Source organism: Oryctolagus cuniculus, chromosome 4 (genome assembly GCF_051225735.1).
Source record: "Oryctolagus cuniculus isolate XC-2025 breed Fujian yellow rabbit chromosome 4, ASM5122573v1, whole genome shotgun sequence".
Taxonomy (NCBI): domain Eukaryota; kingdom Metazoa; phylum Chordata; class Mammalia; order Lagomorpha; family Leporidae; genus Oryctolagus; species Oryctolagus cuniculus.
The window spans coordinates 99,904,556-99,927,903 of NC_142870.1; the positions used below are offsets into that span (position 1 = coordinate 99,904,556).

General features: G+C 40.7%; 1 protein-coding gene across 29 annotated transcripts in view; it reads left to right on the forward strand.

Annotated features, from left to right (window-relative positions):
* Window positions 1–22,559, forward strand: part of PEX5L (peroxisomal biogenesis factor 5 like) — a 264,996-nt gene extending 242,437 nt beyond the window's left edge. For all 29 annotated transcript variants that reach the window (XM_051818811.3, XM_051818798.3, XM_051818799.3 and 26 more), the window contains 7 exons: window positions 3,922–4,038; window positions 5,931–6,074; window positions 9,109–9,179; window positions 11,591–11,788; window positions 12,479–12,644; window positions 13,031–13,188; window positions 16,554–22,559. In XM_051818811.3, the coding sequence (XP_051674771.1) occupies window positions 3,922–4,038; window positions 5,931–6,074; window positions 9,109–9,179; window positions 11,591–11,788; window positions 12,479–12,644; window positions 13,031–13,188; window positions 16,554–16,758 (1,059 nt within the window). In that variant the 3' untranslated portion in view covers window positions 16,759–22,559. The remainder of the gene's footprint in view (window positions 1–3,921; window positions 4,039–5,930; window positions 6,075–9,108; window positions 9,180–11,590; window positions 11,789–12,478; window positions 12,645–13,030; window positions 13,189–16,553) is intronic.
* The last annotated feature ends 789 nt before the right edge of the window (window positions 22,560–23,348 follow it).

A 23,348-nucleotide genomic window follows, 5' to 3' on the forward strand; every position in this document is an offset into this window, starting at 1 on the left:
TACATTTTCTCATTTGGTCATCATAATAAAAAGATGTTATTTATTTTAAAAGTAAGCAAAACGGGACTCAGATAACTTGAACCCAGGAAAGAAACCTTCTCCCTCAACCTTCATACTGTGTACTTCATGTTTTTATGAGTATATGCTATTGTTACCTACAAGCTGTTCTGAAAAATGGAAAAGAATTGTAAGCAATCACTCATTTCTGATGTAACACCTAAGCTTGTTACATGCTGAGTATAAAAATAATCTACCAAAATCCCAGGAAAATTGGAAAATCATTAAAAAATAAAAACCCCTCAGTCATGTCTTTAATGTTTAAAATTCAAGTGTGTTTTCAAGGTTCTCTAAAATTGATTTAAAATAGAAAAAAAACACAGTGTTAATTGCAGCTACCTGAAGGAAATCTAGATTCTGAGACTGGATGAAAATTGATTATGCTAAAAGTAGTCTTCTGTAATTAAATGAATGCTGTGCCATGCACTTTAATTAGTCAGCAGTAACTTATTTGAGTAGTAACAGTGATTCCTAGGGTATCTCATTTAATGGGAGCCCAGCAGCCATACCTCAGCTGAGGCTCTGTTTTCCAGCCACTGCTCCAATCTGAAACCTTAGGTAAGAAGACATAATCTTTTATAACTCAGGTGTGTACAATATAAATACTTTTCATTCTTTCATTCAGAAGGCATAACTTTTGAAGATTAATTTATTTATTTGAAAGGCAGAGTTACAGAGAGGCAGAGGTAGAGATAGATAGAGAGAGAGAGAGAGAGATAGGTCTTCCACCCACTGGTTCACCCTGCAGATGGCCACAATGGCCGGAGCTCCGCCAATCCCAAGCCAGGAGCCAGGAGCTTCCTCCAGGTCTCCCATGTGGGTTCAGGGACCGAAGGACTTGGACCATCTTCTACTGCTTTCCCAGGCCGTAGCAGAGAGCTGGATGGGAAGTGGAGCCTGAATTGGTGCCCATATGGGGATGCCAGCACTGCAGATGGTAGCACACCACAGTGCTGGCCCCATACAATAGGCTTTAAACTGTGCTGCAAGCCGAAATCAGAAGTGGACCCTGAACTTGAACTGATATGGGATGCCAGTGTCTCAAGCTGAGTCTTAACCCTTATGCCAAACACCTGCCCTGAATTTCAAGGATTCCTAACAGGGGAAAGGATCTGCCTTAGGAAGTATGCAAAGTCCTCTGCCTCTACATCCCCCAGGGGGGATATAGGAAATTAATAAACAATGTAAAGTTCCCCAAATAGATTTTTCTTCATGTCTAAGGCAGGTAAGTTGTACTCCCAACTTTAAGAAGTTATAGAATAATCAGAAAGCATGAAAAGTTAAAAGAACCAAGAAAAACATCTCCCATCAGCTCCTTTCATCTCTTCAGAGTGCTATTAACACGGGAGAGTGTTGTCTCCGCATCTTTTATCTAGCCATTGCATTTATATATTTGAGATCATTCTGTCTGCACAATTTGACATTGTACTAGCAAGATTCATGCAAAAAGAAATCTGGGATTTTATTGCTGACCTTCACGGGACTGCCATCAGTCATTCCTGTGTTTCCAGCGTCTCAGTTACAAGTTGTCAAGGCCTTTGCTACCCTGAGCCTTCATGGAGGGAAGGCTCCCACCAAAGGGACAGAACCTACTTCAAGGCTAGCAGTGAACATTCTGGGCATAGGAAAGGAGGAGATGGAGACTGACTATTTATTTAGCAGCTTGGGATTAATCACCCCAGCGTGGTTCATACTCACTGCACATTGGTATCCATGAAAGATAGGTCATGGTTATCATTCAGAGCAATCTGGAAGGCAGAGTTCTTGCTTCAGGTCATCCATCCTAGAGCAGACCAGGAGGATTAAAAGGTCACATTGATAGGGTTGTCACAGGACTTTGAATCACAGAAATAGAGATTCCCAAGTTAAAAGTGTGAAACCCAGTCCTAGATACAGATATGCAAGGGATATCTCTTTTTTGTTGTTGTTGCTTTTTCTTTAAAAAATACTAATAAAGTTGTTTCCAAACATAACTCTCCGCAAACTGGTAGGTAACTTAGACTGCGGCATGGACTCTAGGAGACTCACAGAGCGCTGGAAAACAAGGGCAGAGTCGACCCTCTTGTCTGCACTGCCACTGCTAACTGCCATCCAAGCCAAAGTGGTTCACTGGAATTCAGTTTCTATTTCCCTGCCATGTGGGGGTCCCAAATTGCCCCTCCACAGCTATGCCCCCCCATCAACCATCCTTCTCTGAGGCCAGGCCAGCTGGCCTGGGAACCACCTATAAGTACCACTCAGCAGACCCCACCACCCTCCATCTCTTTCCCTATCCGTGGCACTGTTCCCTAGCTCTCTTAAATTCTATAAACACTCATTCCTACTTTCCCCCTCTGGGCCACCTAACATACTCTCTTCAGGCCTAACTGAAAAGGAACCAGGGACAGCTCTTGTGGAATTCTGCTTCAGTCTAGAAACATGTACCTCCCAGGAAGTAAAAAAATAGCCTGTTTCCCTTATAGATGATGTAATGGGGGAGGGGCCACAAAGTCATAGCTTTCAAAAGATCATTCTGCCATAGAAAAGGTCTTGGAGAGGCCGGCGCCGCGGCTCACTAGGCTAATCCTCCGCCTAGCGGCGCCGGCACACCGGGTTCTAGTCCCGGTCGGGGCGCCGGATTCTGTCCCGGTTGCCCCTCTTCCAGGCCAGCCCTCTGCGGTGGCCCGGGAGTGCAGTGGAGGATGGCCCAGGTGCTTGGGCCCTGCACCCCATGGGAGACCAGGAAAAGCACCTGGCTCCTGGCTCCTGCCATCGGATCAGCGCGGTGCGCCGGCCGCATCGCGCTGGCCGCGGCGGCCATTGGAGGGTGAACCAACGGCAAAGGAAGACCTTTCTCTCTGTCTCTCTCTCTCTCACTGTCCACTCTGCCTGTCAAAAAAAAAAAAAAAAAAAAAAAAAAAAAAAAAAAAAGGTCCTGGAGAGGAATCAGTCAAGTTCACACCCAGAGCCAGGGTTCTTAATTTTTTAGCACCAAGAGGTCAAAGTTGCCATAAGCTGTTCAGTGTGGATCCTGTGAATCCTGGCTTTGACATGATAACTCTTTGGGTCTGCTTTCTCCTAGCACAGTGTTTGGCACAGAGAGCAGGATCAACTGATGTTACTTTCCCTTTCCATAGCTGACTGGCTTTCCAGATCACTGCCCAGACAGTCTCAAAGCAGTCGTGTTCATTCCTCATTCCCTAGGAGCACCCTTCCCAATGTATGCCTGGGGCCCACACTTGAAACTGCCCTATTCAGATGGTGCCCTATTCAAGGTGGTTTTACTTAACAAATTTTCAACTTTGGGGTGGTGCCATGAAAATACTCATTTAGTGGGAACAGTGCTTCAAATTCTGAGTTTTGCTTTGTTCTCAGATTAGTGATAGGAGATACAAGGCTGTCTTATGATACTGGGCAGCAAGCAGAAGCCTCAGCTCCCAATCAGTCCTTGATCTGAAAGAGAAGCAACCGATATCCTTGTGCCCTGTGTTGCTAAACTGCAATGCTTGGTAGGGTAGGTGTATTAAATGCATTTCCAACTTACATCGTCAGTTGTCGATGGGTTTCTGAGTACATAATGCCATCATAAGTCTAGGAGCTTCTATAGTGGATTTTTAGCTGAATTGTACATGTGATCCTGAGTCTTCCATAGTAGTTACTTTCCAATGTGAGAAAGTCAGGACCAGTCCACTTCAACACCTTGAGCACTCTGTACCCTCCAGAAGCTCTTCACCCATGAGTATCCCTGGATGTGGCCACTCTGGACATTTCCCTTCTCCTCTGCACTCACTTTTTGATCTGCAAGGAAAAATATTTCTCTGGGAATGAACCACATGACGTAGCATATTCTTAAACTCACCTCTCTTCACTTTTCCTGTCTCCTAGTCAGATACAGAGTTTTGGGATAAGATGCAAGCAGAATGGGAAGAAATGGCCAGGAGAAACTGGATATCTGAGAACCAAGAATCCCAGACTCAAGTGACAATCTCAGCCAGTGAGAAGGTAAGAATCTGTTCTTACAAAAGCTCACCTATTTTCTCAACCTCTTCAGATCACATTTTATAGTCAATAACTACTTTGTCAAAAATCCGAAAATTGAAAACACAACTTAATGTCAATCTGACCTAGAGGAAATACTAATACATGGAAACAGAATAATCCAATGTGTGGAGGCAGCCAAGCTGGAAGGAAACACTCTTATTTTTATCAGCATTCAGATAGTTTGGCAGCCAACTGCAGCTTGGATCCTGACTGCTGGCCAGTTGCTGAACTGGCATTTAGGGTTGGAACAAGAATGGGGCTTATCCCACAATGCCAGTCATGTGAGTCCTGTCTGTGTGTTAGCAACAGAAGTGATGTCAGTGGCAAGGAAGGAATGGGGTTTACAGCTGCTATTTCACAGGCCATCATTGCACAGCCTCAAAGAAACTTAATGGAAAAGGCGCTGCTCCCACTGCCAGGTCAAGTCCTGAGGGGATTTCTCAACGAGTCTCCCCTGATAGGAGCCCCAGAAAAGGTCCAGTGCAGTGAGCAATCGGCCGTGTTATGCAGGAAGTCCCAGTGGTTCTGCAATGGTTGGTAGTTCTCCAAAGAGCATAATAATAAAAAGATGAACAAGGGGATTTCAGAAGTTTCATGGAAAATGCATATTATGAAAAAACTGTGCATGATTTCAATGTTTTACATTAAAATAAACATCTTTTAATTCCATTTTTCCACAAACTTACCGAAGTACCCACGTACAGTAGGTGGTATATTTCTGGGGAGTAGGTAGGCAGCACTTTACAAAAATATTTCTATAAAGAGTCAGTATTTTCAAAATATTAGGGGGAAATGGTTAAAATGAAAAGAATAAAGAAAGTAGGAAAGTGGGAAAACAGATTCCAAATTATTAACAGTGGTTATAATTAGGTGTGGCATTATGAGTAGTTTTTTGTGGTTTTCTTTGTAGTATTTGGTATCATCTAGAATTTATACAAGGTTGGGGGCCAGCGCTGTGGCACAGTAGGTTAATCCTCCTCCTGCGGCGCCAGCATCCCATATGGATGCCGGTTCTAGTCCCGGCTGCTCCTCTTCCAATCCAGCTCCCTGCTATGGCCTGGGAAAGCAATGGAGAATGGCCCAAGTCCTTGGGCCCTGCACCCACATGGGAGACCTGGAGGAGGCTCCTGATTCCTGGCTCCTGGCTTCAGATCAACACAGCTCCAGCTGTTGTGGCCATTTGGGGAGTGAACCAGCGAAGGGAAGACCTTTCTCTCTGTCTTTCTCCCTCACTGTCTGTGACTCTACTTATCAAATAAATAAATAAAATCTTTTAAAAACATTTTAAAAATTTATACAAGGTAATAAAATTTATACCATTAAAATTTACTACATTCATAATTAGAAACTAGTAATTTTGGGGGCCGGTGCGGTGGCGCACTAGATTAATCCTCTGCCTGCAGTGCCAGCATCCCATATGGGCGCTGGGTTCTAGTCCCGGTTGTTCCTCTTCCAGTCCAGCTCTCTGCTGTGGCCCGGGAAGGCAGTGGAGGATGGCCCAAGTGCTTGGGCGCCTGCACCCACGTGGGAGACCAGGAGAGAAGCTCCTGGCTCCTGGCTTTGGATCAGCGTAGCTCCGGCCGTGGCGTCCATTTGGGGGCTGAACCAATGGAAGGAAGATCTTTCTCTCTGTCTCTCTCTCTCACTGTCTGTAACTCTACCTGTCAAATAAATAAATAAAAATCTTTTTAAAAAAAAGAAACTAATAATTTTTTTAAAAGGAAAAGTACTCATTTAAGTTTAAATTGCATAAAATCATTAAATAAGTGAGTTAAAAGTTGAAGAGAACTTACTGAAGGTGAGAAAGGCGAGATGAAGCAGTGGGTTGTGTAAGCCCCCGCTCTGTGTTGCAGGGATATTACTTTCACACTGAGAACCCCTTCAAGGACTGGCCGGGAGCTTTTGAAGAAGGTCTGAAGAGACTAAAGGAAGGAGACCTGCCAGTCACCATCCTGTTCATGGAGGCAGCAATTCTGCAGGACCCTGGAGATGCTGAGGTGCCATCCCCCTTCTACCTGCTGCGTGTGCCAATGAGGGAGACTCGGTGGGCCAGGCTTGTGCTGGGAAGCCTTTTCACGGTGAAAAGGCTCCCAAAGGAGTTCACTGGGCTTAGTATACTTGTTTGAAAGTTATACATAGTCACTTGTTTTCTAAGGAAGTCTCTTACCTACAGTGCCTGCAGGGTCCAAAGATAAAGGTTGAGGGCAGGAAATGAAAAATCAAAACTGCCAACCTGAAAGCTAGCAAGTTGCTTTCGGGGGCAACGTGTAGCTTTGTCTGGTCTCAGGTCACACCAAGAATCATCCTCGGTTTACTCACTCAACATTTCCTGAGCATACACCGTATCCCAAAATATTGTGCCAGGTCCTGGCTTAAGATATTGAGAAGCTGGGAAAATATAACAGTTGAAAAGACACATTTATGGTCTGTCTGGGGGAAAAGGTAGCCAAGTCAATGAAATGTAATAAATGCCATGTCCCAGGATGCACTGGATACCAGCAGAGCAGAAAGAAGGACGCCTAACCCAGTCTTCTGTGCTGTGAGTCCAAAGCTGAGTTTTGCAGTGGGGAAGATCAAAGATAACAGGAGAGCTGGGTTGTTAAGAGAGAATGGTGCATGGGTAGGCAAAGGGGCAGGAAGCCACCTGTCAGGTAGAAAGCAGAGCAGTAGAGGGAGATGAGAAGAAATAGGCAAGAGTTGCATGCCATCTGAAGGTCATGAGAAATCACACAGAGATTGTTGTCAAGAGAGGCGTCCGGTCAGATTGCACCTTAGAAAAATCTCTTTCTTGAGATAGAAAGGGTGACTGGAGGCGGAGGTGTTCAAGGCTCCCAAAGAGGTTCTGTAGCTCTGTCTGAGTCTATTCAATTTCCAAACCTCTGCAGGCCTGTAATAAGATAGTGGCAAGGGTGTAAAGGCTTCTTGTTTGCAATCTTAAGGAATCATCCAATATGGGATATTCCCAGAGGAACCTGCAGAAATTTTAGGGACAGGTATAAATGATCCTGAGAAGACAATGTAGACCAGGGGTTAATTACACTTCTAGGCTCTGCTATCCTGAGTAGACTAAAATCCCTGTCCTGCCCATTAGCAGTGTAACCTGGGACAAATCACTGAAACTCTTCATGTTTGTTCCTCATCTGCAAAGTGGAAATCGGAATTGGTAACAATCTCATTGGGTGTTGTGAGGATAAATTAGTTCAGACAAATAAAGTGCTCAGCTCAGTGTCCGGCACATCAACAGTTAGGCTTCATTGTTATTGGTTTATTGAGTTTGCATATGAATCGTAAGTAAATTAATTACTAGTTAAAGCCCTAATGTCTTGTCTGTCAAAATGACTAGGGTGAAATGAAATTGAACTTTGACCTGAAATTCTGAACTAAAATGTTGGAATTTTTAAAAGATATATAAATAGGTATAGAAAAAAATAATTACATTAATATAAAACTACAGTCCACTCCCCCTAAAATAATGTCACAGCTGTCATCTTGGATTTGTGTTTTATGAAATGTTTTCATGTATATTGCATCACTTGATACCTTAACCCTGGGAGGGTAAAGTATACATTACTATCCCTGATTCATAACTGAGAAAATCAGAGTCCTTGGTAACTAATGGACCCCAGGCAAGGGCCCAGGACTCCTGAATCCATAGAGACCCCCAGGACAAGATAATGAATGCTCTGTGGGTAGTGAAGATGACACCGTGGCCTAGGGCTGGAAAGAAGCCCCTGAAGAAAGAGCGTCTCTTCAGGCTTTTCCTAAGCAGGACTCTAAGCTACGTGGAAGGTGAAATCAAAAGAAAGGCTGCCCTATGTGTGCTTGAAAGATTAAAAAGAACCTGATATTCCGGGAGGAAATGATCAGTATTTTATGAGTCAATATTGTATGCATAATAATAACCCAGGAGGGGAAAAGCTAATACAACTTTAATGACTCTGTGTGCCTTCCTATAGCTTTGTTTTAAAATGCCTGTAACTTTGATTTCTAGAATAGGAGAATCCTACCCGCCCCAAACATTTTGAAATTCCTAAGACAGTAGTACATCCCTACCCTTAGCAAATTTGAGGATGGTGTGTTCAAGGGGGCTTCAAAAAGTTCATGGAAAATTCATGTCATCTTTTAATTCCACTCTTCCAGAACTTTGTGAAACACTTTCTTATAATGAGGTTTTTCCCATGTATATTACTTTTCTAATGGTGTAAGTCATATTGCTCTCCTAAGTGTATAGACAGAATTATGCCATATTAAAAAGTTCCATTCTAGATATTAAAAACGGTTATCTGCTTGAAGGTGTTCTTCATAGTTTTTACAATAGCAAAGGATAGGAAACAACCTTAGCACAATATGGAAATTAGTTAAGTCACAGGATATCAATCCAACAAAATTTCAATTTAAAAAGATAAGGATGTTTTAATTTGAAAAAAAGTGCTTAATACACAATATAAAATATAAGTGAAGACTATAAAATTACATATACATTTTGATTATATTTTATATGTGCTTTACACATTTTAACTGTGATTACATTAGAGGAGTGAACTCACTGTGGAGAGTTTTGCTTTTCTTGGTTCCTAAATTTTTGGTGACCTTTTCTAATAACTGCTAGATTTTCATCTCTACAAGCTAATTTCATGTTGTACATCCTAAGATGTCCATTGTAAACTTTATTCAGCTACATTTTGGAGTTATGTTTCTACCCCTTTTCCTCACAGTTGTATATTTGTTATTTAGATTTAGATTTTAAGAGACCTAATGTCATGACATCTCAGTAATTCAGAGGTTTCCATAGTACTTGATTACAGGAAAGAAAAATACTGAAAGAGTTTGGAAATAATGATGGAGAATCTTGACTTATATGCCATAAGAGAGTTTGAAGGGAGCAATGCATGTAGTCTTTTCCCTTTTTGTAGTTCTCACCTCTGAGTCAGGCTGCTCTTCTTGGGGAATCTGTCACAGGTAAACACACCACCTAAAGCCCTTCAGTAATCCTGCTTTGTCTTGTAGTACTAACATCAGTTGTTTTCATAGGCATGGCAGTTCCTGGGGATAACCCAAGCAGAGAATGAAAATGAACAAGCAGCCATTGTCGCCCTCCAGAGGTAGATGAAGCTAAGTGCAAAATCTTGGGCCTGGTGGATACTTGTTAATGGATGTGCTGTGTTTTAAATTTGTCTTTTGACCCTTATTGAAGTACAATGTAAAGATTTTGGCCAAGAGGCTAGAGTTAACCTACAGCAGGTTAAGCCACCACCTGCAATGCTGTCATCCCATATCAGAGAGCTGATTCAAGTCCCATATATTCTGCTTCCAATCTAGCTCCCTTCTAATGTACCTAGTAAGGCAATAGAAGACAGCCCAGGTACCTGTGCTCCTGTCAAAATGACTAGGGTGAAATGAAATTTAACTTTGACCTGAAATTCTGGACTAAAATATTGGAATTTTTTAAAGATATAGAAATCATTACAGAAAACAATCATTACATTAATATAAAACTACAGTCCACTCCCCCAAAATAACGTCACAGTTGTCATCTTAGATTTGTAAATGCTGTGTTTTATGAGGTGTTTTCGTGTATGTTATATCACTTGATATACTAACCCTGGTAGGTTACTATATACAATTCACAATGAGAAAACCAGGATCCTTGGCAAGGACCCAGTGAGTGTCCAAAGTGGAGTTTCTGGCTCCTGGCTTCAGCCAGGCATTTAAGGAGTGAGGTGGAAGGACTCTCTCTCTCTCTCTCTCTCCCACTTTCAAATAAATAAAATTCTTATTTAAAAAAAAGAAAGAGACAGTTCAGCCAGAATAAGCACTGAGATGGCTGATATCTATTGCTCACCCTTAACTCTGGAAAATAAGAACTTATGATAAAATAATGTTCCTAAAGCAGAGTTTGCTGAATGCAAATGAATTAATGTTTACTACCACCAAAGGAAGCCTACATTAACAACAGTTAAAATGGCTATAATGAATTCTTACTAGCTTTTTAGTTTTCTGCAGCCCCTGAAAGTTTCCTTAAAGAAAAGTGTACTCAAAATACTGACTAAAAGTTCGACTACTTTGGGGTGGGGAGGTGGAAACAGTGGGTAGGTGTAGCAGCACACCTTACTTGATTAGAGTCCCTATTAAACCTTGGAAAACAGCCTCTACCAAATATACCTCTATTTTCCCTCCCTCTTTCCTGTAAGCACTTTTAATGCAGTTCTGTAGGAAAAGTATATGTGGGTATGGGTGTATGTGTGTGTGTGTGTGTGTGTATAATGCATATGTTCCATATATGTATCTCTGTGTGTGTGTGTGTGTTGTATAAATCCTAGAGTTTTGCAACTTAGAATGTAAGAATTCTATATCCTCATAATTCTAGAGCTTTGCAATCCTAGAATCCTAGATTTCAAGATTCCATTGGTATCTGGTGGTATAATGGCTCCTGGTGCCTTGAGAATCTTTTCATACAGAGAGAATTTGGGAACAGGAAAGGTCAAAGTCAAACAAATAGTATGTAACAAAGTCATAACTTATACCCTCAGCTCCTGTCTTCAAGTCTGGAACTCTCTGGGCCAGTGGTTCTTAATCCTGCATTAAAAATCGCAGTAGAATTTTAAAAAATGAAAAAAGAAGATGCCTAAGCACATAGCAGCAGAGATTATGATTTCATTGACTGGAGCTGGTGGCCAAGAGTTAGTAGATGAAAAATCCCCCCCCCCCAAGTGTTTCCAATGTACATTCAGAGTCAAGAACTTCTCTGCCCTGTCGGATAGTTTCTGGGAGGCTGGGACCTGCACTGAGGTGTTAGGTACTGCCGAGGGCTTGCTACTGCAGTCTTATCCTGGAACAACCAGGTCACCATTATGTGGGAGGTTGTCAGACCTGCACAACTTCAGACCCTCCCTCAGGACTACTGAACCAGAATCTGAATTTTGCATGGTCCCCAGATGATTTGCATGCACTTCAAAATTCAGAAAGCCCCTGCTAGGGGGCTGTAGAATGGAATGAGGCTGAGCAGTCCTCGCCTCCTTCAGTACCCCAGTAGTCTGGAAACACAGACCTTTCCCTCTCCTTTGCAAACATTGTACAATCTTTCACTTTAGGATGTCCAAATGTGGTTCAAGTCAGTTTTCTTTGGGGATAAGGGCATTTAATATATAAGTAGTAAAACAGAAATATTTTTAAAAAATGATATCCCCTATAACTCCCTAGATTAACTACTAATAAATTTTGTGCAGGAATTAGGCACAGCTCCTGTAGTTTTAAAGACATTTATTAAAGTTACCAAACCTGGCAATCATCAGGATTAGGTGTAACATTTTCAAAACTAAGCTTAGGTCACAATTCTCATATGGACAAACAGGGTGCTTTGCAGGGACTTGACATAAACAAACTTAACAATCCTTCTGTGATCTTTAATTAACAAAATCTTCACATTTTCTGTAGAACTGCTAGATGTTGGCTCAAAAGAATCTGAAGTTGATTCCTGTTTCTCCTGTTTGAGTCTGTTTTTGCCTTCTTTCAGGTGCTTGGAATTACAGCCTAACAATTTGAAAGCGCTGATGGCTCTGGCTGTGAGTTACACCAACACTGGCCATCAGCAGGATGCTTGTGACGCTCTCAAGAACTGGATTAAGCAAAATCCAAAGTACAAATACCTTGTGAAGAGCAAGAAAGGATCTCCGGGTCTCACCCGACGGTTGTCCAAGTCCCCGGTTGATAGGTATCCTTTCCACTGTATTACAGAGAGCAGTGAACCACCCATATACAGAATTCATCACCTTAAGGGTAACTAATCAGCCTCAGATCCCGCCACCACGCGCTCCCGAGGGGTTTAGAGGACCGCATTCTGCTAGCAGAGCAGTGCTGATTAGAAATAGTTATGCTGAGACCAGATCCAATCTTTGGACGCATGACCCACCTAGTGGGCACTTGCAAACATTTATCTGAGTCCCATATGTGAAAGCCAAATGCTTTAGACATATAATTCACCTGAAGTGATGCTTCAAATTTTAGAAAGCCAACGGATTAGGAATGAGGAAAAATGAAAGTCCTTTCTTCTAGGAATTGTATGCTCTATCACAGTAAATCCTGATGTTAAGTTGTTTCTCATGAAGGCCTTGAGAAGCAGCTGTGGGGCTTTTCACTTTGGTACTTGTAGGGTCAGCTGAATTGTCTTTGTGAAGACCTTACTTAGAACAGTCTGAATCTGTGCGTGACAAAATATTTCATGAAAATCATCTATTTTTTAATATTCAGTATTCATAGTTCTCCCATTAAGCAAAGATATTTTAAGCAAAATTTTCCAATCTGTATGAAGAGAGACTTCTTGAAATAGTGTCAAGAGATTTAATAGTAAATCATTTATGCCCAGGCTATTTGAATTGCAAATCTAATTTTTTTCTCTTGGTAGCTCCGTTCTGGAAGGAGTGAAAGAACTGTATCTGGAAGCTGCCCACCAAAATGGAGATATGATCGACCCTGATCTACAGACAGGGCTGGGGGTTCTGTTCCACTTGAGTGGAGAATTTAATAGAGCAATTGATGCATTTAACGCTGCCTTAACTGTTCGGCCAGAGGTAAGGAAGCAAGAGCAGCAAAACACCCCACGATTCTCTGTAGCATGTTTTCACAGGCCACACTCTCCACATTGCCTCTACTATTTATTTCCAACTCCAGTGGTTTAAAGTGATCAGTGCTAATGACATGCCACTTTGGCTGCTAATACTGAAATGCCTGCATTAGCAACATCAATTAATGACAGCATCAAATGGTCACTACTCTAATGAATGAGAGTCGTTTCACAAAGTTTTCTATAAAAAGTTTTGAGTAATTCACCTCACATGGTACCTGTCCATGAACACTGGCTCAGTTTCCAGCTATCTCCTCTCCTCTGCAGACATATGGCAATACTCTGTCCCCGTGGCTTGTCCGGGTTGCTAGAGAGTTCTCATTTTGTCTCCAGGACTATTCATTATGGAACCGTCTTGGGGCGACCTTGGCCAATGGAGACCGCAGCGAGGAAGCGGTGGAGGCCTACACGCGAGCATTGGAGATTCAGCCAGGCTTCATCCGGTCCAGATACAACCTGGGAATCAGCTGCATCAACCTGGGAGCCTACAGGTGAAATGTGGTGACAGCCTGAGAACCCAAAGCCTCACTCAGGGTTGATGTTGAATGAACAGAAAGAGTGTTTCCAAGTAAAAATTCCTCCTGCTGTAGGAGTGTTCCCCCTCCTTCCCTTGAGGGTGAACACCAGACTTTGAGACCCCGAGGCCTTTGTCAGCAGAAACACCTGCATCTCTGGGTCTCTAGCTATTTTTTTTTAATATTTATTTATTTATTTGACAGGTAGAGTTATAGACAGTGAGAGAGAGAGACAGAAAGAAAGGTCTTCCTTCCGATGGTTCACTCCTGTAATGGCCACTATGGCCAGCACTACACCAATCCGAAGCCAGGAGCCAGGTGCTTCTTCCTGGTCTCTCATGCAGTTGCAGGGGCCCAAGCACTTGGGCCATCCTCCACTGCCCTCCTGGGGCCACAGCAGAGAGCTGGACTGGAAGAGGAGCAACCAGGACAGAATCCGGTGCCCATATGGGATAACGGCGCTGAAGCGGAGGATTAACCAAGTGAACCACGGCGCCGGCCCCATCTGGGTCTCTAGCTTTAGAGAGCAGCAATCACCAGAGCTCTTGGGAAGTCTGGGTTCCCACACCCCTCCCCTGGGGATTCTGATTTGATCAGTCTGGGTGAGGATGAGTTATCTGAGTTTTTGACATCCCCACAGGCAGCTCTTTAATAAGCATGCACAGTACAATCTTTCATTTTTAAGTTAAGAATAAAAGGAACCCTGGGCATGAATGAGGAACACTGCAAAAGGGCTTAGGAAGGTCCCAGAACCAGTTTTTGGAAAAGCAAAGGCAGTAGTCCTGGTTTCTAAATCTAATGTATTAATAGAATTGGGGCTGGGGAAACTGGTAGGTTCATGGTTTAAACTGCCTTTCTCATTCAAATCTCACCGTTTGTCGATATCATGCAGGTACACATCTTTTCTTTCTCCCACTAACAGGGCTCTGTATGAGGTTTATTTCTTTGGGTAATGAAAGTATGATTTTTTTTATCTTCCTTTTCTACTTTTTTTATTTCCTAAGTAAACAAGTATTGCTTTCATAATTGGAAAAATGAGAACTAAAGGTTAGTTTTAACCCTACCAAAAAAATGTAATCCCTTTCTAATTCTCAGAAAGAACAATGCTTTGGTAGTAATCAAACAAGCTTCAGTTAAATCACAGCTCTGCCATTTACTGATTTTATGACTCTGGGTATACAACGTGGAGTCTCAATTTTTTCACTTGTAAAGACAGAAAGAGAGAGAGAGAGAGAATAATAACTCCCTTGCAGGACTGCTGTACAGGATAAATGTATTGCCTAACAGAGCAGATGCCCACTGCTTAGACAGCAATTCTTACTCATTCTTATTATGATTATTCATCACTAGTATCCTTACTGCTATGGTTTTATTTACTTAAGTTCCCAGAGAGCTACGTAAGTAGTTGGCATTCTTTTGGCATCTGAACAATTGCCTGGCTCAGCCCTAGCCGTTGTGGTCATGTGAATGAACCAGTGAACTGCAGTTCTATCCATCTGTCTCTATGTCAAAAAAAAATTTAATAAAGAAACTGTTCATACATACGTGTGTTAAATATTTGTAAGCCGTTCACATATACACATGTATAATCATCAGGGCTCCCCAAAAGACTCTGAGTTCACAAGTTTGGGAAGAGGTTTCAAATATCTTCATGCAAAAACCTGGAGTTGTTTGACAAGGCCAACAAGTCAGAGCCTTCTGTTACTCTCCAGTCTCTCTGAGACCACTGCCACAATCCAGGGGCTGGGAGCAGCCGGTGAATGAGGGGGTTCCAAGATCTTCCTGGCTCCAGAGTCTAGGATTAGGAGAAAAAAGTGAGGGAGAGTCTCATTAGAGCTGCCACCCTGTGAGGAGGGAGCAGAAAGGGTCTGTACAGTAGATTCCTGTGGTCATTTTCTTATAAATCCTCTCTTGCATGATCACAAGAAAACCAGAATAGAGGATGATTAGAGCACCCAGTTCACTCCGTTACTCACGTTGCTACAGACAGCACCCTTCTGCTTTTTGCTGTCAGGAAGATCTAGCAATGTAGATAAGCAAATGCCTAGATAATGTGCCCTGAAATTAGAAATCTGGCCTCTCTTTCAAGGTTTCTTACCACATGCTTAATAACTACCTTGCATGATAAGAGAGATCAAGTGTATGAAAAAAGTAAAGCAGATACAAAATAAGTGGTGTAATTGAATTTAGCCAGGATTAGTTTGTCACAGAATATGATGTTGGGGTTTCATGGAGGTGCTGAAGAGAACAGACCCAGCAATTACACCTGTGCCTGAGCAGCCTTGAACTATGGGAGTTGGAAGGATCCAACTCAACTCTTCTCAAACCTTGTGTTCTTAGAATCCCTTTCCACTTTTAATGAGTATTAGGAAACACAAGGGCTTTGTTTACATGGGTTTTCTGAAGGTACTTCAAAAAGGTTGTGGAAAATGGAATTAAAAGATAAATTTATTTAAAAAAAGGTAAATTTATTATGTGCTGAAATTGTTGAAATTCATTGCAAACAGGGGTCTTCAGAAAGTTCATGGAAATACTTATGAAAAAACATGCATAGATTCAAAAATATTTGGACCAAAATAAATTTATCTTTTAATTCTATTTTTCCACAAATTTTAAAAATACTCTCCTGTTTATGATACTAGAAATTAAACTGAGAACATTTAAAAAGATTAATTTAAAATTAATAAAACCTACTACATACTACCATAAAGAGCATCTTTTACTACTTTTCCTAGTCCGTTACTGGGGAGCTGGACTGGTAGTGGAGCCGTGTCCCAGGGAGTAGCTTAGCCAGCTACACCCCAACACTGGCCTCACTCACAAGGTTTTAATATGACTTCTGTTATAAGAAATTTGCTAAGACTAAATAATTGGGATTCAAGCCCAGATGCTCTGATAATAAGTCAATCTCACTCTAGCTGCATTCTGCATTTGTCACTAATAAGAAAAACAGACTGCTTTGTTTCTGAGCAGTTCTATAGCCTTTCTCCTAAGCTCTACGTGTAGAAATCACATCTGCAAAGGGATGAAGTCTGCTAATCATTCCTGGTGCTGGGGAAACCAAATGCATTAATGAGTTAGTGATTTTGCTATTATTCTTTTGTCTCCCACGTGAAATTCTCAAAATAAAATTTGCTTTCAGCTTTTTTCTTCCTGATTTCACTCCATTTAACAATGAGTGTTCACAAAAGAATAATAAATCAGAGCGTTGTTCATCTGACCATCCAAAGTGCCATGGAGAGATGATTTAGTATTTTACACTAAAATAATTTCACCTGTTGGGTTTAAGTGTCTATCTGTAATTTGTTGCAATTTTAAAATGTGTTTTTCTACCCTCTTAGAGAAGCGGTCAGCAACTTTCTCACAGCCCTCAGTTTGCAAAGAAAGAGCAGGAATCAACAGCAAGTTCCTCATCCTGCAATCTCCGGGAATATCTGGGCTGCCCTCAGAATCGCACTGTCTCTGATGGACCAACCGGAACTCTTCCAGGCGGCTAACCTTGGTGACCTGGATGTCCTCCTAAGAGCTTTCAACCTGGATCCTTGAAGGAGAAGAAACAAATAAAAAATAATAATCCCTCTTCTGTGTAACTGTACTGAGAAGTTAAAAATTATTTTATTAAGAATTTCAAAAAGGATAAATCAGATATTCAAAAGGCCAAGGTCATATAACCCAAGGGGATTAATTCCTACAGACAATGCCGAGTCTCTGTTCAGACCCAAAAGCACAAAATGTTGTATGTAGAGTTGAGGTCAGGTTCAAAAGAAGAATTGAGAGACTCGCGAATACTCGTCACAAGTGGCAAGCATTTTGCAAAACCGTTCATTGGGTGTTTTGTCCACAGTTGCAGCTGATGACTTATCTGAGGAACTTGCTCTCAGAACACATGGAATAAGCATTGCCTCAGATTAGGGAATCCTGGCTGTTTCAGAACTATTCCCTGAAACCCCCTTTTGCAAGACTGAACATAGTTTGGGCCATTGGTGCATGCACATATATTAACTCTTGACTAAAGACAGGCATTGCTTAAACCTTTTCCAATTTTAACTTTTCTGTAGCCCTTTGATTCCAGAGAGAGAGAGAGAAAGAGAAAGCTTTGCTGGCAAAAGCAGTTTTTGCACTAGAAATTTTTGCTGTTCCCATTCAAAACTTTTCTGGGAGTGTATATATGCACTTTAATATCTTATGTATGCCTTGCTGGAGTTTTGTTTTGTTGCTCCAATTTTTACCTTGGGGGTGAAAGATTTGAGAATTCAACCTTGTTAGATCAATGGACCAAATAAAAATTCCTGAAATCGTTTTTCATAGTGTAGGGTTTTGAAAGAGTGTTTTCTTAAAACTGGTATGACACAGGGTGTATATACATTTAAAACAGATCTTCTTATGCACATGCTTTCTGGGACTCTATGAACTTAAGTTAGAAACAAGGTACTGTCTGTCTTGCCGGGAGAAAGTTTGAAGAGACCATGATTTCGGTTGAGTTTGCATTAACTTGCTTAAGCGTCATATTTTACTGGCTTTCTAACTGCCCTGCACAATAATATTCCTTTTAAACTGTTAATATTTTAAATGATGTTTCTTAAAAGTGATAAATACATTTTCCTAAAAATTATGTGTTTTCTTAGCTCCATAATAATCTGCACTGTTCACCTTCTTGCATTCTAAGTGATAGAAGATTAACATTTTCTAACTGAATCTCGTTGAATGCCAGTGGTTTAATAGGAAAGATGCATGCCCATTTGGGTCTTATTATCTTGAACATTTAGCAAGTATCAGGAATTTTCTGTTGGCAGTGGTGTTTTGTTTCATTAGCAACCTTTCACTTATTTTTTTTTCAGAATGCTGTGTGTATTTGGGGCTTAATGATGTTGAAAGATACATTTTTTAAAGAATTAGAAAAAATTGTTTGCAAAATGCTAACCAAATTTCACCAGTGTTTGTTCTCATTTCCTACCTTGTCTCCTTCCTTGTTCCAGAACCTTCCACAGAGTAGTCTAGTCCCAACTTTTTCATCATGTTCTTTGGTTAATAGTTGCTCATTTCACTAATGGTCATAATTATGTGTGCACACACACAGAATCTGATCATAGCAGTTTGGAGAATTAGCTTCTACTAAGGGTGAAATATGCACACGTGCTGAGAAACTGAATGTTAAGTGCAGGTATAAATCCCCTCCTCTGCTGCTTTGAAGTCTCCAGGTCGTGAAGAGCTTCAAGTTAACATAAAACCACAAGTCCTTGAGGCTTCTATATATTATAACAGACTCTAATTTGTAAAGATAAAGAGTTGAGGCCCTGTAAATGGTGGGTACCAGGTTGATACTCATTGTGAACGCTCACAGGGGCAAGGTGACGGCCCCAGGTGAGCAGCAGAGAGCAGTCGCTAAGCATTCATCATGGGGCAAGGGCAGCCATCCAGGCTGGGCCCACAGATCCCTTAGATGCAAAGTAAGGCTCAACAATATTTTCAAGAATGGTGTCTTTCACATTTTAGAATTCTAGAAACCCAGACTGAGAAGGTCTTCCGGGGCCAGCCTCGAGGCCACAATAGCTGACTGTTACTCCTGGTAGATCAGAATCCCATCTCTGCCTGCCTCTGTTCTTCACAGCCTTTGTGTTTTTCCTGACTGGCCAGTTAGTTGACTTGAATCTAGTCCATTAGGAACCTCTGAACAAATGACTCAAAGGAGCCTACAGGTATCCTCTGTGTGACGTCATTCTATGCCTCCAGCAGCAACTGGATTTGCAGTAATGACAACAAGACGTTGTGTTGGCCTTGCTGGTACCACATACATGAGGTCAGTAACAGTTTAAAGTCTGAATGTAGTGTAAATAAGAAATAGCTTGGTTTAACTTGGTTGCTGCTAAGTAAAAACCAGTACTAAAAAGTGAGGCAAAGTTTATAGAAATACAGCACCATCAAAGATTAGGTAGCAAAACTTAGGACAGTATTTATTGTGAACAGCACGTACATCTTTTTTAAAAGTGTAGACACATTTTTAAGGCAGAATTGCTTTGTGCATCTCATCTTCATGGCATGAAATTGTCATTTAATTTGCTCTTACCATTTGAAAGGGAAGCTGTCCTTGGTTCCCTTAGCAGGAACTCTGGGCATGCTTTGAGTTCCTTTGTGTGTGTGTGTGTGTGTGTGTGTGTGTGTATAATGAATAAGAGCCTAAGCTTTTAGAGGGTGGTAGTCTTGTACTAGAAGAGCCATGCAGTTGCTTAGAAAATGCAGAGAAACCCAGGGATCATTGCTGAATTTTCAAAGTACAACCATTTCTGTGCTGCTAAGGAGGAGGAGGGCTAGAGTAGAGGAAGAGAAGTAAAGGACCCTCTTCCTGAGCCAATTATATTGGTTACTCCTTCCTGGACCTCCTTCCAAGGTCATTGTCCTTGATCTGAAAGGCAGATCTTGTCTACAAGGCAACTTTACTAGAAACTATGAACTGTGCTTTCCTAGCCAATCTGGATTCCCATCAGAATAGCAAATTAGTGATACCCAACCGGGTAGGAATGTCCAGAACACATTCACTTTCAACATTTTATGCCTCGTTCTTCATTCTTTTATTTGAAGAGAGCTATTATGTCGAGTCTTGGGACTAAAGACTTGTAGGGATAAGTCATAACAGCAAGACTTGAACACAATTATCGCCAGTCCCATGTAGGACAGGCATCCCAAACTCTTTACCATAACTGTCTGCAAGCTCATTGGGAATATTGGTGCCCCTTCTCCATTTGCCCCTGAATCTGTTTCATAAGACTGGACTGTATTTTAAGTTAGATGTCACAGTAATGGTTATTATTTTATACCGTGAAACACTTCTAAAAGCAATCTAGAACAGGGTATTTGGAGTTGGAGGGTGTGATTCATGTGCCATCTTTCTGAGCCCTCTTATTTTAGAAATTATTTTACATGCACAAGCATTAGTTCAACTTTATAAAATAATTTCAAATTCATCCCCTATCCAGATTTTACTGCACAATTTCCTGTCATCTCAGTATTTATAGAACTGGTTGAAATTAAACTGTTTTGAACAAAGAAGTAGATACATATATATTTTTAAGGAGTGTTCATAGATGAACTCTGGCATAAAGTTAGTTTTTAAAAAAATGGCAATTTTTAAAAACCTACATATATAACCTCAGGTACAAAAATACTGCATGCATCAGTACTTGCAAATCTGCTTACTTAAATATTAACCAAAGCATGCAAGATAACTTTACTGAATGTAAATTTACACAGTGCATGATTGATTCTCATAGGTTAGCTTATTTTTCCTTCTTCCTGAACAAGGGAACATTTTCACGAATTTTGTGTTATAGTTTTTCTATTTGCTTTTATTACTTTACTGTTGAGATTGTTTTCATGCTATCACACCAAACTTTACAGATATGCACACATCTGGTTGGACAGTGTTGCAGCCAGTGCCAAATTAATTTTTTAAACACCAGTTGAGTCACAACAGATCCAAATCTAAAACAAATCCATGTGTGTAAATGTTACTAAACTGAATTGTGTTGGTTGCCTCAGAATATAAAGGTTTGTGCTTCTAATTTCTCAATAATGCATTTCAGATTTTTTCCAAAAGTTTAGGAATAAACTAGAAAAACTGACATGCTAAATAAGAGGAGGAGGTTGGGGTAATTTCAGGCACATGAAGACCCTCATAAGGCAAAGTATAAATGGTGCCTTAATTTCTAAAAATGACAGACAGGGATGGTACAATGTTACATTGAGGTCTAGGGATATCACAGCATTGTTTGTGTTGACACTGCCCAATTTATATGGTCAGTGGACTTGGACCCATGTCCCTTGAGAAACGAGTTGACCATGGATCTAAATTGAAATTCAGGGGTGGTGAGGTGGTTTCATGTCGCTCAGAACAAACTCAGAAGTGCGCTCACTGCATTTTTTTTTGTAGCCACTATTTTATGAGGTGACCAGAAATGGAAAGAGCAAAGTTTAGTAAGACAGTGGAGTCTGATGTTAATGATAGCATTGTTACTTCCTTCACACACCCTTACAGTTCCCCACACATATACGTGAGCTCAAAGACAGAATTCCCCAAACACATAGCAAGGGCCCTTGTGTGGGGGCACTGAACAGTTAAGAGGAGAAAAACCAGAAAATTGAAGTGTGAGGTTTAACAACTTCTCATGTAGTCCTTTGCCTTGAGCAAGGTTTCCACTACCTGCAACCTCTGCAGAAATACCAAAATAACCAAGTAACCCGCTCTGGAAATAAGTGCCCCAACCTCAGAGCTGTTTTCTCAGGGCCTTCTCTGAAAGAAAAAGCTAACTTGCAATGTCACAGTGTCACAGCCAAACCGTGACTGATTCCAGGGGTCACTTTAGAAACCTGCACTGAAAGTAATATTAAGATTTAAAAAAAAAAAGATGGGGTATTTCTTTGCTCAACAATAAAATGTGTATAGTTTGGGATTTATTTGTTAATTTCCTGGGCAGGGAAATGGTATGATATAAAAAGGACTAAGAGGTGTCCACACTAAACTAGGCATGTGGCATTTTCTCTGAGATATGTAACATTTTTGCATGGATACTATAAAAAGAGTGTGCCATGTGAGAAACTGTTCATGCCTGTGTTACCAGCAGCTAAAGGAAATAGACAAACCTGAATTTTTACCAATTTCCTTTCATTTTCCCCATATATCTTCCCTTCTCAATTTTCATTGCCCAGATTTGTTTACATTGGTTAAAAAATACCTGATTAATTTAGTGAACTTTTTACAAGCTATGATAAGCATTTATTAACTATTTAGAAAAGACATTTCTATATATTTTATATATGAATATTGCATATCTAATCTACAAATGTTGCTTTGAAACTAATTCTGTAATTCTCTCTCATCATGCTCCTTTGAAATCTTGAGATTTCATATTCAAGCTAAAACAGATAACAGAGAAAAAAATTTAACAGTAAATGTTTATGAAATTCTAAATCAGTACCAACCCAAATTAAGTAACTTACAGTAAATTAATGGCAGTAGGGGATGGATTTTAAAGTTATTGGCATACTATGTGATACTGTAACTGTGACTTAGTGAAATATGTATCATAGCACAACTCTGTTGGGTATTAAGTCTTCATCCTAGCGTTTCCCTGCATTGCTCTTTGAAATAAAATTGCTATTATAAAAATAACCCCTGATCATATTGATGTGTTTAATTTAATCAGATGGCTTAGAATTTGCAAAGTACCAAGATTAAGGTAGTATTTTTGTACTATTATTGGAAGCATGCCTTCCCTTTTTCACCTTATTAAATTGTATTTATATTTGTGCAATTTTAAACTATGTTTTCAAATAAACTTTGTCTGTGGCTTCAAGGTCTTTTCAAGAATATTTCAGAATAGAATTTGGGGGTCAAAACTACAAATCCAATAGAAGACAATCTGTACTACTGTATAAAAGGTTCCTTGTTAAAAATATTTATTTATTTAATTGAAAGTCAGTTACAGAGAGAGAGGGAGACAGATCTTCCATCAGCTGGTTCACGCCACAGATGGCCGCAGTGGCCACGGCTGGGCCAGGCCAAAGCCAGGAGCCAAGAGCTTCTTGCAGATCTCCCACATGAGTGGCAGGGACCCAAACACTTGAGCCATCTTCTGCTGCTTTTCCCAAGCCATTAGCAGGGAGCTGGATTGGAAGTAGAGAACCCGGGACACAAACTGGACATATGGGATGCCAGCATTGCAGGCGGCAGCTTGACCCTCTACACCACAACACCAGGCCCAAAAGCTCCTTTTATGGAATATCATGACACATGATCTTGCATAAGTTATCTTGAAATCAGGAATGCATTTTTACATACACAGCACAACTTTTTTTTCAACTTTTATTTAATAAATATAAATTTCCAAAGTACAACTTTTGGATTATAGCAGTTTTTCCCCCCATAACCTCTCTCCCACCAGCAACCATCCCATTTCCCACTCCCTCTCCCATCCCGTTCTTCATCAAGATTCATTTTCAATTATCTTTATATACAGAAGATCAACTTAATATATAATAAGTAAAGATTTCAACAGTTTGCACCCACACAGAAACACAAAGTATAAAGTACTATTTGAGTACTAGTTATACCGTTAATTCACATAGTACAACACATTAAGGAC